Source organism: Podarcis gaigeae (genome assembly GCF_964106915.1).
Source record: "Podarcis gaigeae genome assembly, chromosome: 7".
Taxonomy (NCBI): Eukaryota; Metazoa; Chordata; class Lepidosauria; order Squamata; family Lacertidae; genus Podarcis; species Podarcis gaigeae.
The window spans coordinates 61,492,534-61,508,228 of record NC_139683.1 but is presented as its reverse complement, the minus strand read 5'-3'; the positions used below and the strand labels follow the sequence as shown (position 1 = coordinate 61,508,228).

The following is a 15,695-nucleotide window of genomic DNA, read 5'->3' as shown; positions in this document are numbered from 1 at the left end:
ATACTACTCTCTCTAAAATGATACCAGGTTGGGATTTAACCCTACTCTCTTTGGGGTTAATTGAGCAATTAGATCTGAATTACTGAATGCAATGCACAAGATGTCTGTTTAAACAAGACAACACAGGGACTGATACAGATCAGCATTACATTAGAAAATTCTATTAAACAGCTTCACAAAAATTATTAAGGCTTCTTATGATAGTGCTATGAACACACTGTAGCCATGAGCATCAAAACAGGACCTTAAATATATATCCTAATATTTTTCTGTCATGTGTCTATTCATTAAATGCTTTCGACCACAATCCTACACTCATTTACTTGGGAGTAAGCCCCACTGGATGCAATGGGATTTGCTTCAAAGCAGGCATGTACAAGATTTCACTGTAAAAGCATTTCCCAAAAATGACTTACAAAGTATTACTACATTCATTTTCAAGTGGACTAAATCCACAAAGGTGTTTTGAGAATATTGAGATACTACTGTGGCTCAAAACTGGAAGAAAGAAAGGAACAGCTAAGTACTGAGGATGTGTTCACTTTGCTGGGTGCAGGGAGCTGAGCACCATTTTGCATCGTGACATAGAATCACAGAATTGTAACATTGGAAGGAAACCCCAAGGGTCATCTAGTTGAACCCCCTACAATGGATGAATCTCAGTTAAAGCATCCATGACAAGATGACCATCCAACCTCCGCTTAAAAACCTCCAAGGAAAGAGAGTGCACAACCTCCCAAGGGAAACCATTCCACTGTCAAACAAGTCAGAAAGTTCTTCCTGATGTTTAGTCGGAATCTCCTTTCTTGTAATTTGAAGCCACTGATTTGAGTCCTACCCTCCAGAGCAGGGGGAAACATGACTTTTTTCAGACACATAAAAATATTTGCTGTTTGCATGTATTTATTTGAACCACAAAGATAAATAATTTCTGCCATAGATGATCTGGCAGCATCTGGAGGCTAGGGATTAACTTCAGACACATAAATTATTCCAACTCTGTCTTGATCTTACTGATGTACCTAAGGTATAATCAATGGCTGAACAACAGCAGCTGTTTAGAAGAACAAAGCCCTATTAAAATATGAGCCTGGTGGGTTTTTTAAAGGACTGAGGAAAACAGTCTATATTCAAGTTCAGACACAAAAGGACTCTATTAATATTCCAGAATGAATGTTCTGAAAATACTTAACCTTAGTAAAATGTAGCAACTATTTTCATTCAGAATGTAAATAATGATAGCACCTAATAATATGACAGGAGCCCATCATTTTTAGTGAATTAAATAATGGCACTTCAGTCCTGCATGCTAACAGGAAATTTGGAAATAATTAGAGAACCAATGGATAATGATATGGGTTCAAATGAGGCCCACAGCAAGGTGTTTTTAGATTGGTAGAACTGAGTGTACAGAGAGTAAGGGGTGGGATGGGACCATAAATTAATTCAAAGTATCAAAAATCTAATTATAAGTAGCCTAATGTATTTAAAATGTTAATGATATATGTTTCCTTAATATAGTTAATAATAAGCAATATACAGAACTTAAAATAACTTGTTAATTTCCAGGTTAACACAAGGCTAAACTATAGTTTATTAAACTATCATTAGTTGATTAAACTATGGTTGATTAAATCATGGTTTAGCATTATGTGTGAACCCAGTCCAGCAGTTTAACTTTGGCTTGTTTACTGCCAAAAAACACAACCTGAAGCCATGGTTTGCTGCTGGCTGACAAATCTTGGTTCATTTCAACTATGATGCTTACATGTGAATCCAGCACTGTTCCTTAACTATGGCTTGTTTGATGCTCACCAAAGTACAAAGGCATGAAACTGGGCAGCTGAGCCAAAGGCCAAACAACAGAGATGGGTTTTGGATCACCTCCAGAAGGCAACGAAGAGCAGCACAGATCTGTGAGTCAGGGGGGACATTAGTCCACAGCCTCAAGGGGACTGATGTAAAACTACTTCTCCTCACCATGGTCTCACTTTACACAGAACTGGAACTTGGATCAGGGCCTGAGAGGAAGACTGAAGAGAGGGAGCAATAGAAAGAGAGGTGCTCTCTGAGGCATGTGAATCCTGGGTCATGAAGGGCAAACTGTTCATGCTGTTAAGCTTTACTTTCTTTAACCGTATATCAAAATAATGACAACCGATAGGAGACATATTAATAGCCACTAAAAAGATACTTGCCAGGAATTGGGGGGGGGGGGGGAGAGAGAGCTGGGAGAGAAGAAGCACTCCAGTCCAGTCTATTGATGTTCCCTTTCTAAAAAAAAAAAAGTATGATGTACAACGATTGTGAATAAGTGCACTTTTTAAGGCAATTATAGGGGAGAGCAAAATATCTCCAAGATGCTTTCCATGAGGACCAGCATCTGTGTATTATTTACTGGTGTAAAACTAAACTGAAATGCAATATTGTTCAGCGTGTCCTCTAATAAAAGAATGGTATTTCATAGTACTTTGTTCTTTTTGAAAATAATTGTATCAGTGCTTAGCCAAGATTCTTAACATCTGAGAGTCTGAATACTAGACCAAGATAACACGAGAGCTTTTATTTCATTCTCTTCCCCAAAGATTGATCCTACAAGCACTTTCTTAGAACTGAGTCTGCTGAAATCAGGAGTGTTTACTTCCAAGTAAATGCATTTAGGAACAGGCTAGACAGCTCCTTTATGCCAAAACTGGCTCTCTAATTATCCATGACATTGCTAATGAACCTTTAGCATGACCGGTCTGTCTGGTAGTAATGCAACATTACTGAATACGCTGCAAACAATAACGATGCAATAAAAGTACTTCTGGCAAGCAGCCAAAGGCCACTCCATGAAACGATATTGTCAGGATTTGATTTTAGAATCTAAAAATATGTTTGTCAATTTCACAGACAGCTGGTCATATTCTTTCCGAAAAGTTGCTTGTATTCAAAGGGCCTCAATTTGCACACAGAAAACCGAGAGAAAAACCACAGGAAATCTTCTTGACAGAGGGAAAACATTTTACACAAGAAGTTCCAAAAGCTAGCAACATAATTCCTTGTGTATGTATTTATTTACAGTATTTATCTGACGTAAAACATATTTTAGTACATGTCTGAATACAACACAGGGTCATATTTTTAAAGGTAGGCACCTAATTCTCATTTTTTTTAAATTGAGAATACAGTGCAATTGCATCTTGAGCGGGTGTTTCAGTTCCATGAATACGCCAAAATATATGTACTCAAACCCAAGCAAGTTTTCACCAGGTTTTCCCAGTGCTTGACTCCCTCCTGCAAAATAGTGACAGACTGGGGGCACCTTGGGAAGGAACAGAGGGGGTGGCATAAAAAACAGGGTTGCTACCTCATTCAGGTCCTATACCCATGGCCTGAGCTCTTAACAACAAAATAAATTACAAATAAATTACAGAGTTTAACGAAGGGAGCTAAAAAGACGAAAAACCTCCCCTGCTTAATTTCTCAGTACCAGGCTGCTATTAAGAAGTTAGGAACAAGGCCAGAAGGCACCAACTTAGAGGAGGATGTGCTCCTGTTCCTGTGTTCATCATCTTCTATTCCAGGTTGACTTGAAACAGTCACTACAAGGTGTGATGGGTTCAAAAAGCAGAAGTGAAGACACTTCCTTTCTTTCCAGAAAACACAACAAACACATCCCTCATCCTGACAATTACATGCCATGGTCGTTGTGGACTGGTATAGTCAAATATTGCATTATTGCAAAAACAACGACAGTAATAGTAGTAATTGTAGTGGTATTTCTTCTTCGTTACCCTCTAATGGACAGATTCCTATGTTCCTATTTACGAGTTCTGAGTTCAATGAATTCTTTCACAGGTTGCCTGATTAAGGATCCATCTTCTGTTAACAGCAAAACTGTAGTTTTCACAGGGCTCTTCTCTGTTTAGGATTGAATAATTATACCTATCACGTAGATTAAGTCTGCTTCGGCTGGAGTTATACAAAAGAAATAGGCCCAACCAAAGAGACCGTAGTATATTAAAAAAATAAAAATAACTCTTAGTCTCTGGGAAGAACACAGCAACAGGAATATACACTCACCTAGCTATTGCAGGATTGGTTCCAAACGCCATTCATCCTCAAGCTAGTGCATGCATTGTAGTGAAACTTACTTCTTTGATTCAGGTAGGTAGCCGTGTTGGTCTGATACAGTCAAAATAAATTAAATTGTCCAGTAGCACCTTAGAACACACTTAGTTGGTCTCTAAGGTGCTACTGGACAATTTATTTATTTATTTTTACTTCTTTGGATTACTTATAAAGTACTTTACATGTGGCTGCCCTTGAAGAATGCTAAATTCAGGTGTGACCAGTAGGATATATCATATTGTTCACCTCCACCGGCCCCAAAACAGCTTCCAGATTCAATTTATGGTGTTGACTTTAGCTGTTGATGCGCGTAATGGCCTAGAACCAACTGATATGTCAGGAATTACCTCCCAGATATGAAAGCTTTTGAGAACTCCTGCCAGCTTCTAAGGCTCTTCTTGCTATTCCTCCACCGTATGAATTTTGCTTGGCAGGAATAGGAGCAATGGCGTTTTCAACTTTGGAACAAATCGTGAAACAACCTTCCTACAGACATGCATGTGTGCTTTTGGTTGCCAGCTTTTAAGTGTGCTCTTAAGGACAGTTTATTTTCAGCTAGAACTTTTTAGCTAGCATCTGCTCATTAGTGTGTTTACTATTTCTCTTATTGTTTTGGTATCTATCTGGAATCTTATTGTATCTTAATTAATTTTGTTGTTATATTTCTGCTTTTTAAATCATGTTGTGTTTCGTTGCATTATAATCTGCATTCCACAGAATTCTGATTGCAATACAATATATAAGAAATAAAAGAAGCATTCAAAATGCAATTTACAACAATATGAATATTTAATACAAACTTGCTACTGAACACCTGAATGAAGCTCCTGGACCACTGGTAGTCCACGGGCAGCAGCTTGTGAACCCTTGCATTAGGTTATACAGTATGTTGCTTTGTAAATCATAGTTTGCATCTGTTACTGGCCTTACTGTTCTCTGACTTGCAGCGCCATGAGAAATATAACTATGTGAGTGTCACTAACACATCGGTTGACTGATGTTCATGATCCTGCATCTCTCTTACTAAACTCTTATATAATTTTCAGATTATAAAACAGATTATTTCCTTTTCCCAATGTCTCCATACTGTATTTGTGATTTCACACAACGTAAAAGCCACTTTCAGCAATATAACGGAATATAGTACGAGCTTCGCATTTATTTCCATCTTATTTGCTTCCAGGGGGAAAAAATGTTTGCAAACAACAGCCCTACCTGCAGGTGATAAGACTTGAACCTGGGACCTTTCGTATGGAAAGCATGTGCTCTACCAATGAGCCACAGCCCTTCCCAAAGAACAAACACTTCCACAGTCCCAAACTTCAAAGTAAACTGGTCTCTTATACAAAAAAGTGGCCGCCAAGACAATATAAAACCAGTCCTGAAAGTCCTACATTGGCTCCCAGTATGTTTCTGAGCACAATTCCAAGTGTGATGACCTTTAAAGCCCTAAACGGCCTCGGTCCAGTATACCTGAAAGAGTGTCTCCATCCCCATCGTTCAGCCCGGACACTGAGGTCCGGCACCTAGGCCTTCTGGCGGTTCCCTCAATGCAAGAAGTGAGGTTACAGGGAACCAGGCAGAGGGCCTTCTTGGTAGTGGCGCCCTCCCATAAGATGTCGAAGAAATAAACAACTATATAACTTTTATAAGACATCTGATGGCAGCCCTGTTTAGAGAAGTTTTTAATGTTTGATGTTTTATTCTGTTTTAATATTCTGTTGGGAGCCGCCCAGAGTGGCTGAGGAAACCCAGTCAGATGGGCGGGGTATAAATAAATGGTTGTTGTTGTTATACAGTACACTTTCTACAAGCAGGTGTTTATATTTGGGGGGAAATTCTTATAAATAACAAGAAAGAAAGAAAGAAAGAAAGAAAGAAAGAAAGAAAGAAACTGTGCCCATTTTTATTGTGTTCATCACCCATCATATCAAAGTAAAATGATACCAATATATACAGGTACCAGAGTTCCATGTCCTATTTCAGGCATACTAAATGAGCGATTTGGTATACTCAGGTTTGTTGCATTACACCTATAAAGAACTTCTCAAAAGGAAGGCCTGCCCATCAGGGCAAATGGAACACCACTCCACTAAACTCAGTCTTTCCTCAGTCACCCCTCACCCGTCAGTCTGCCTGCTTTCTTAAAACCATCTTGAGGATGGCATTGCTTGTCAGCTGCCTCCACCTTACTCTTAGTGTTGCCCATTTAGACCTCGGCAGGGAGGATGCAAACAAAATTAGAACTCCACCCAATGGGCAACAGCTGCCCTTGATTATGAAAGCTAAGAAACAAAACATTTCTCCCCCTCCCTCACCCAAAAGAAAAGAACATATCAGGTGACATTTTTGCAGCGACTGAAAGTTAAAAACTACATTTATTTCTAGCTAGATACATCCATAGTTATTTCACAGCTCTCTCAGCATTCCCAATTCCTACTCTTTGGGTATGTTCGCATTAGCGGCTTAAAATGCAGCGAAACCATTTTCCTCTGCTGAGTTTCAAGCCACATCGGCACAGTGTTGTTCACATCAGAGGAAGGCATGTTCACATAACATGCACGACGCTTCTGGTTTCCCCTCCCCTGAAAACCCCTCCCCCTTCCCAAACTATTCATGAGGCTCACCAGCACATGCACACCCATCTGCGCATGCACACTCATCTGTGCATGTGCCACAGCCATCTTGAACGTTCACACCATTCTGAAGCATGAAGTGAATGCAGCTTACATTTTGTAGTCAGATTGAAACTGGTTTCATGAAAAAATAACACTTCAAGTAGTAGTTGTTTCCAAGAAACTACAGGATCGATATGGGCTGTGGCCTCAAAATCTAGCTGTGGGAACACACTGGATGCAGAGTAAATGGTAATGTGCACATACCCTGAGTTTACTCATCTGTACATGAAAGACTAATACTTGGAATGCCTTACTTACTGGCGCCAAAACAGAAATAATGGAGCACAAGAAAGAGGCAGAACAGTGTCATTTAAAAGTGTGGCATGATGGTGTTGAATCAGAAACACTAAATTTAAATCCCCACTCAAGTCATGAAGCTCTCCAGGTGGGTGATTTTCAGTCATCTACTTTCTCTCAGCATAGCTATTCTCTACATAGTTTTTGTGGTTGTGATATTTTTATCTTAGCTTTGAAACAATGGCAAAACATGCTGGCCCTCAGTTTATTGACAAATGGTGGGATACAAATAAGATAAGTAAAGAAGCATAGGCAACTCATGGCTTCAAAGAAGCACCTGGGAAAGAGAAATTCCATCCCAACCAGAAATAATCATCGAGGTGTGTTTGGAAAAAATGTGAGAGGATAGTCAGAGCTCCTCCCTGAGCTTTAAATTAGAGTCTGTCAAGGGCTATGTTCCACTAATTACTACACCTCACTTGAAGGTTCTCCAAGACTCAGCAGTGGAGCCCATTTCCAGTGCCAAAAATCGGCCAAGGCTACCTTTGTGTGTGTGCAGAGGACGTTTTCTTCACCAATTAATTCTCCCTCTTGCTAGAGAGGTTAAAAGCAACAAAAAAGGCTTTTATGGGTATGTTTGTAGCAAAAGGAAGAACAAAGAAACAGTGGGGTCACTCAGAGGAGAAGATGGTGAAATGCAAACAGGGAACACAGAAAGGGCTGAACTCCTCAATGCCTTCTTTGCCTCAGTCTTCTCCGATAAAGAAAACAATGCCCGACCTGAAGAATTTGGAGCAAATGATTCAGCAGAGGAAACACAGCCCAGAATAACTAAGGAGATAGTACAAGAATACTTGGCTAGTTTAGATGTATTCAAGTCTCCAGGGCCAGATGAACTGCATCCAAGAGTATTAAAAGAACTGGCAGATGTGATCTCAGAACCACTGGCAGTCATCTTTGAGAATTCCTGGAGAACAGGCGAAGTCCCGGCAGACTGGAGGAGGGCAAATGTTGTCCCTATTTTCAAAAAGGGGAAAAGAGAGGACCCAAATAATTACCGCCCAGTCAGTCTGACATCAATACCAGGGAAGATTCTGGAGCAGATCATTAAGCAAACAGTCTGTGAGCACCTAGAAAGGAATGCTGTGATCACTAATAATTAGAATGGATTTCTGAAAAATAAGTCATGTCAGACTAACCTGATCTCGTTTTTTGACAGAATTACAAGCCTGGTAGATGAAGGGAATGCAGTGGATGTAGCCTACCTTGATTTCAGCAAGGCATTTGACAAGGTGCCCCATGATATTCTTGTAAAGAAGCTGGTAAAATGCGGTCTTGACTATGCTACCACTCAGTGGATTTGTAACTGGCTGACTGACCGAACCCAAAGGGTGCTCATCAATGGTTCCTCTTCATCCTGGAGAAGAGTGACTAGTGGGGTGCCACAGGGTTCTGTCTTGGGCCCGGTCTTATTCAACATCTTTATCAACGACTTGGATGATGGACTCAAGGGCATCCTGATCAAATTTGCAGAGGACACCAAACTGGGAGGAGTGGCTAACACCCCAGAGGGCAGGATCACACTTCAAAACAACCTTGACAGATTAGAGAACTGGGCCAAAACAAACAAGATGAATTTTAACAGGGAGAAATGTAAAATATTGCACTTGGGCAAAAAAAAATGAGAGGCACAAATACAAGATGGGTGACACCTGGCTTGAGAGCAGTACATGTGAAAAGGATCTAGGAGTCTTGGTTGACCACAAACTTGACATGAGCCAACAGTGTGACGCGGCAGCTAAAAAAGCCAATGCAATTCTGGGCTGCATCAATAGGAGTATAGCATCTAGATCAAGGGAAGTAATAGTGCCACTGTATTCTGCGCTGGTCAGACCTCACCTGGAGTACTGTGTCCAGTTCTGGGCACCACAGTTCAAGAAGGACACTGACAAACTGGAACGTGTCCAGAGGAGGGCAACCAAAATGGTCAAAGGCCTGGAAACAATGCCTTATGAGGAACGGCTAAGGGAGCTGGGCATGTTTAGCCTGGAGAAGAGGAGGTTAAGGGGTGATATGATAGCCATGTTCAAATATATAAAAGGATGTCACATAGAGGAGGGAGAAAGGTTGTTTTCTGCTGCTCCAGAGAAGCGGACACGGAGCAATGGATCCAAACTACAAGAAAGAAGATTCCACCTAAACATTAGGAAGAACTTCCTGACAGTAAGAGCTGTTCGACAGTGGAATTTGCTGCCAAGGAGCGTGGTGGAGTCTCCTTCTTTGGAGGTCTTTAAGCAGAGGCTTGACAACCATATGTCAGGAGTGCTCTGATGGTGTTTCCTGCTTGGCAGGGGGTTGGACTCGATGACCCTTGTGGTCTCTTCCAGCTCTATGATTCTATGATTCGAGTTTGCAGACTAGAACGGAGGCTTCCAAAAAGACTTGAGTTTTAGAAATTACCTCAGGTCAAATCACAAAGAATAGAGGAATGTTTTGAGATGACCCTCCATGCCTGGGACTTAAAATAACCTCAGGAGGATTGGAACCTTCTTTTTGTGGAAGAGTCAGGTCTAAAGGACATAAGACTAGCCTTGCTGGATTCGACCAAAGGTCTAGTCCTGCATTCTGTGGCCAATCAGATGCCTAGGCACAGTTGCATTTTGCTGCCCATGCTCCCCAGCAACTAATACTCAGCAGCATAATGCCTCCGATAAGAACACTTTGCATCAGGTCACCTAAGGAAGCTGCCTTATTCTGAGACTGACCACTGGCCAGCATTGTCTACACAGACTGGCAGCGGCTGTCTGACGTTTCAGGCAGGAAGACTTCCTATTCCTACCTGAAGATGCCAAAGATTGAACCAGAGACTTTCTGCTGCCAAAGCACTTGAGCTACAGAGCTTCTCCCTATGGTTCTGGAGCATAAGGAGTAATAATAATAATAAGTCCCTGCCTCTGGGCATGTGCAGAGCATCTTTCCTTTCCCCGCAAGGGGTTGCTGCAACAGGACCCCACCCAAGGCAATGGATTTCCAAACAGGGTTGAACCCACGGCGCCTCCCCTTTCAAAAAGCCACCTCCTCTTTCCACGCACCCACCTCCCGCTCCAGGGCAGGGCCTCCGCCCCCACCCCACCCCCAAAATGCCGGGCCACGATGTCGACTCACCCAGAGTTTTGACGGCGATCTGCCTGGTCAGCGGCGGCGGCAGGTTGATGCAGACCAGATCCACATCCTGGTGCAGCAGGACCTCGTCTATCCGGCTGGTGTAGAAAGGCACGCTCATCTCCTTGGCCAGCTCCTCCGCCTCCTCCGGAGTGCGGCCCCAGAGCGCCTTGACCGCGAAGCCCTCGTCCTTTAGCAGAGGGATGATGACCCGGGCGGTCAGGCTGGTGCCGAACACACCCACCCCGGGCAGCATGGCTGCTGCTGCGGGCGGCTGCCCCCTCTCCTCCTCCAATCCTCCTTGCTGCGATCTGCCCTTCCCCTCTCCCCCCCCCCACCCGCTTTTCCTTTCCTCCTCCTGGCTGGCCCTCCTCCTTTCACGCGGAGCCGCAATAATACGAGCAATGCGGAGTTGCAATGCAAAGGGCGCCCAGTCCCAGCTGCGAACTGCTGCTGCTATTGCTATTGCTACTGCTGCTGCACCGGGCGAGCGGCGCCCGGTCCCGGCAGCAGCGGCGACGGCTGCCGGCTGTGCCCCTGGCCGCGGGCCCCTGGCGCGCCAGCCGCCTCACCGGCCAAGCATCTGCCTCCTCCTTAGCTTCCCGACGCTGCCCCTCCATAGCCGGATCATCACACGCAGAGCCAAGCCCCGGATTCGTAGCGCTTCCTGGTCTTGCCTGCCTGCCTTCCACACACACATACACACAGAATTAAAAAATGAATTCAACACACGCACAAACGCAACCCGGCCGCTCGCTCGCTTGCCCGCAAGGCTAGCGCTGCCTCCCCTGCACCATCGCCGCGTCGTCCACCACAGGGGCCTCAGAGCAGCCAACAAGTGGCTCGGTGGTCAGGAGGAGGAGGAAGCAGCAGCAGCAGCAGCAGCAGCAGCTCGGCGGGTCTTAATCTTCCTCCTCTGCCATGTTCACCACAATGCGCTCCTGAGCATTGTGAGAATAGGAGGAGTTTGAGCTGTCACCTCCCGTGTGTTCCCTCCGCCTGCAACGCCCTCTCGAGCTCTCCGCGTGCCATTGGCCGCCCATTCGGCTGGGGAGGGCGGCTCGGGCTGCTGGGCTGCTCCTCTCTCCCCTCGGTCCCCCCCCCCCGCCACCGCCGCACCTCTTCTTCTCCTCCTCCTCCTTCTCCCAGAGCTGGCTTGCAAGCGCAGCGCGAAAGAAAATAATGACGAGCCAGCGGCGAGGCAAAACCTGAGCGGCTGCTCCCTTCCTTGCACGCTCGTGGCCGGCTTACGGCAGCATTTGGCTCCGGGCGGCGCCCGCCGCGCCGCAGGAAGGACAGCGAAAGGTCAGGAGGCCATCGCTGCAGCCACAGGGGAGCTGCCGGCCTTTGCTGCAAACACCCGAGGCCGCTGTTGCAAGCCTCTCCCTCGAGGATCAAGGCAAGGCTGGCGTGGACTTAAGCGCGCGGAGCCCTCCCGCCCGCAGAAACACACTGTCATTCCGCGGAGGAACATTTGGCGCCTTTTTTCTTTTTTTGCCGTGGTTTGGACATAAGGTGAAGAGACTCCTTTTTAAGAAACAACACCACCAGGCCTTCTGTAATTTAACAGCAACAACTTTACGCTTGTTTTAAAATAAGTTTCAGTGCTATTTCTTGAGAGTCTGAGGTTGTCGTTTTTCTCTCTGCTTCTGCATTATTTATTCTTGTTTTTAAGATTTTTAGTTGTATTTTTGTTGTTGTTGTAAGATGCCCACAGAAGGGTCGTTGGAGGGCAATTAAACAATGAAAGGAGGATAATTTCTAGTCTCAGGCAAGACTGGAGAATCCTGTCATTAAATTAACCCAGTTTCACCACATTGGAAGTAACCAGAAATTGGCCACAAATGGGCATCTTTGTAATCATGGGAGTGTTTGTTGCAAATAAAGGACTCGCAAAACCTGCTCCATATTTCATTCAATTCTCAGTCTCTGGAATCAGACCTTTCTAACTTAAAAAGACCAGTGACACACATTTTCTCACCTTCCTATTATTAAATGCAGGTAGGAAAATGTAATATTGGAAGGAGCCTTTAGAAAACGTCCGGAAAAGTTACTTTCTAAATTCACTATATTCTGTTAATCCATATGCAAGATTACCAGTTTGAAGTGATACTACACCAGAAATATTTTTAGATTCTAACATGAAAGGCATGCTGGAATGTGACTGGTAGGTTCCAATAAATGTAGGCAGTTCAACACTTTGCCACTTCAGCAAGCTACCTCACAAAGCTCATTTACCTCTTTGTTGCCTTCCTGACTGCAGCTCACGTATCTGCCTATCCCCTCAGAACCTGTGAGAAGCTGTTTCTCAGCCTCCCACTTCATAAACCAGGCATAGGCAAACTCGGCCCTCCAGATGTTTTTGGACTACAACTCCCATCATCCCTGACCACTGGTCATGTTAGCTAGGGATGATGGGAGTTGTAGTCCCAAAACATCTGAAGGGCCGAGTTTGCCTATGCCTGATCTAAACCCTCTTGTCTTCATGGTACTCCTTAGGCCTCTATCCCTGCTTCCACAAGGCCTCTGCTTCTCGGCCAACTATGGGGCAATCCCTGCTGAAGCCCCTTTTATCTATAAGGCATCGCTAGTGGTATTTTTCACAAATCCAATCACCACTCAGGTTTCATGTTGTATGGAATAAAACACTGTAATCTAATTTGATTATAACATGATTCTGTGCCACACGCATTAGGAAACGCAATAAAATGTAGGAGAAATTTACGGTAAGTCACGTGTACTGTCTTTACCATGCAACACACATCACTACAATTATTGCCTGGCAAGGAAGGAGTGCTTGAAAGATTACCTTGTATCAGGTAAGTGCATGTACACCTGTGAAGAGAGTCTTGCGCTCATACAGTTTGATGTGCTGTCCCAGCCTTTTTCATTAAATGTGAACACCCGTGCACCTTCACTTAAGTATCATACATTAAATAAAGATATATTATTAACTGGAAATCTCTGTATTGTGCTTACTAAGAAATGACTTGGTTTGAATTAGAGGGTGCTATAGTGTTAATTTACTTGATTTTTACTTCTGAGAAAGAGACATGCATGTAGCTATCAGCAGCCATGTATTTAATGCAGGGTAAAAAACGGGCCAAACTGCCCGTTTGACCAAACTGCGGGAGGCAGTGGAGGACAGAGGTGCCTGGCGTTCTCTGGTTCATGGGGTCACGAAGAGTCGGACACGACTAAACAACTAAACAACAACAACAACAAAAAACGAGCACACACAAGTGGGCTGCGCATAAGTGGGGGGGTTGCCTGTATTTGGGAGGACAAGGGCATTACAGATTACGGGACCTATTAGATATGTTTGGAAGATGGTAAGTTTAGCAAGTGTTTTCAAGAGAAGGCACTGTCAGGATTTCAGAGTGCACAGATTATCTCATTTGCCCATAAAATGCACAGAGGCATGTTTTTGGACAGGTCAACACTGTTCAAAAACACATGCATTATGTCATCTTATTTTGAGAGGGCTATCTCCTTTCGTGTATAAGGTCTTGATCAGTGCTGTTTTTCTAGAAAAACAGGTGCTGGAACTCGCCATGAACTCCTCCTTTGTTCTCTTAAAATGGCAATGGCACCCACCTGAGAGGTGCCAGAACTGAGTTCCGGTGAGTTCCGGCTGAAAAAAAGCCCTCGTCTTGATATCACAAAATTTAGTGAGCAGCACAGAACCAAGATAGTGTGGGAGCAGAACTAGGAGCTGGACTTTTCTATGACAGACAGGCAGTGGGGTGGGGGGACTGAATTCAGCAGCTGCTACACTCAAACTTGGTAAGAGTTAAGGAACCTTCTCTTAAGGTAGTAGCAGCTGACACCAGTACTGCTTCATTATATTAACAAGTGCATATTGCCTAAAGTTTGGTGGGAGTGCGAGGAAGTGGGAATTCATACTTGTGGACTTTCCCGGACATCCACGAATTCTGGATGGCAGCATTTAGCTTCACGGGTAACCGGGCAAATGGTTGTTATGGGTCCAACACCAGCACTGTTGTCACTTTCAGAAACGCAAAAAGGAGAACTAGTGCGTGAAGATCTGATTGTGTTTCGTGTTGGTAGCTGCTCTAGCAGAAACGGCATGATGCTGGAAGACAGCAGGCTTTTCAGTAAAGGTTTGGCTTTCCAAGCACACTTTACACAAGATGCTTACGCAGCACCAGAGAGCTAGCAGAGAACCTAAAGTGAAGGACAGATTTGCAGATACTTGGATGCCTTTCATAATGTATGTTGGCAAAGGTGCCCCCGCATTGATCCCACCTTCTGTACATGGTACACTAAGGAGAGAAGTTTGTTAGTGATTCGGTGTCTTGCAACAAAAGTGTGCACTCGAGGAGGAAAACGGGAAACGTGACAAGAACGCCAGTGGTCCAGAGTTTGTTAAGTTTTTACAGTTTATTGTTGTAACAGAAAATCCTTATAATAATGGGAGCCATTGTACAGCATTTTTAAATTCTATGCATTTCATATGCATTTTATTCTTGTAAGCATACAATAATCCTGTAACATAAATCAGAATTGTCCTGCCCCATTTTGCAGGTGGGGGAACTGAAGTTTAAAGAGAGCAGCTTGCCTAAGGCTATTTGACGAGTTCATGCCAAGGATGAGCTTTGAGCCAGAGGCTCTCAGTCTCTTAGATTCTTAGACACCATGTTACATCAGCTACCTCCACCCAAAAACCTAATCCCAAGCATCTTTCTAGTTGTTTCAGTGAGACTTACTCCCAAGTAAGTATGCAGCATCGGACTGCAGCCCTAGACATCCCCCCTACAATTTATTAAGGAATTTTCTACAATCTCTAGCCTAGATTATTTTTTGACAGGTGTGACTCTCAGAATTGCTGTTAAAGATGTGAAAGACTAGGCAGGGAGGAACTGGAAAATTTGGGAAGAATTTTTCCCCCCCTGGGTCTTCACAATGGACTAAGCTTACTTAAATTTATTGAGTTCAATGGGTCTACTTTGAGTATGACTTGATTGCCTCTCACTCTATTTTAACTGGCTGTTCTAAACTATGCCCAGATATTCCATGGCCAGTTGCCCTTTAAATAATATAAAATAATTTATCATGAGAAGGTAAAAGCAAAAGCAAATATATTCAGTCAATTGCGCTCACATTTTAACATCATACCAACACAAGGACATAAAATATGAAGTAAAGCGATGTCTCTGATTTTTCATTCTGTTCTGTCAGTATAATGTCACCAGGATTTTTTCTCTTTTTCTTATTACAGTATAGCAAATCATTTGACTACATATTAAGTAGAGGTCAACTGACCAAATAATATAATTTCATTTTTAGGTAGACTAGGATAGTATCAAAAATGAAAGGTGAAAACTCTCTTGTCAATTTGCTTCTCTATTTGCCACTGTCCATCCCAGCTCAATAAATTATCCTTGCAACTTTATTTCATTTCCTTTTGCTTTTATGCATGGCACTGCAAACTTTAGCATACTTTACTGTATTAGTAAATTGGAGGTGTGCCATAGAAAA

At 43.5% G+C, this 15,695-nt stretch overlaps 2 protein-coding genes across 2 annotated transcripts in view; one reads left to right on the top strand and one right to left on the bottom strand.

Annotated features, from left to right (window-relative positions):
• Positions 1-11,258, bottom strand: part of GFOD1 (Gfo/Idh/MocA-like oxidoreductase domain containing 1) — a 45,282-nt gene extending 34,024 nt beyond the window's left edge. The window contains exon 1 of the mRNA XM_083747387.1: positions 10,197-11,258. Within this exon, the coding sequence (XP_083603513.1) occupies positions 10,197-10,449 (253 nt within the window). The 5' untranslated portion in view covers positions 10,450-11,258. The remainder of the gene's footprint in view (positions 1-10,196) is intronic.
• Positions 1-15,695, top strand: part of LOC310848373 (tRNA selenocysteine 1-associated protein 1) — a gene marked incomplete at its 5' end in the record, with an annotated part of 107,661 nt that overhangs the window by 50,068 nt on the left and 41,898 nt on the right. The window lies entirely within an intron of this gene.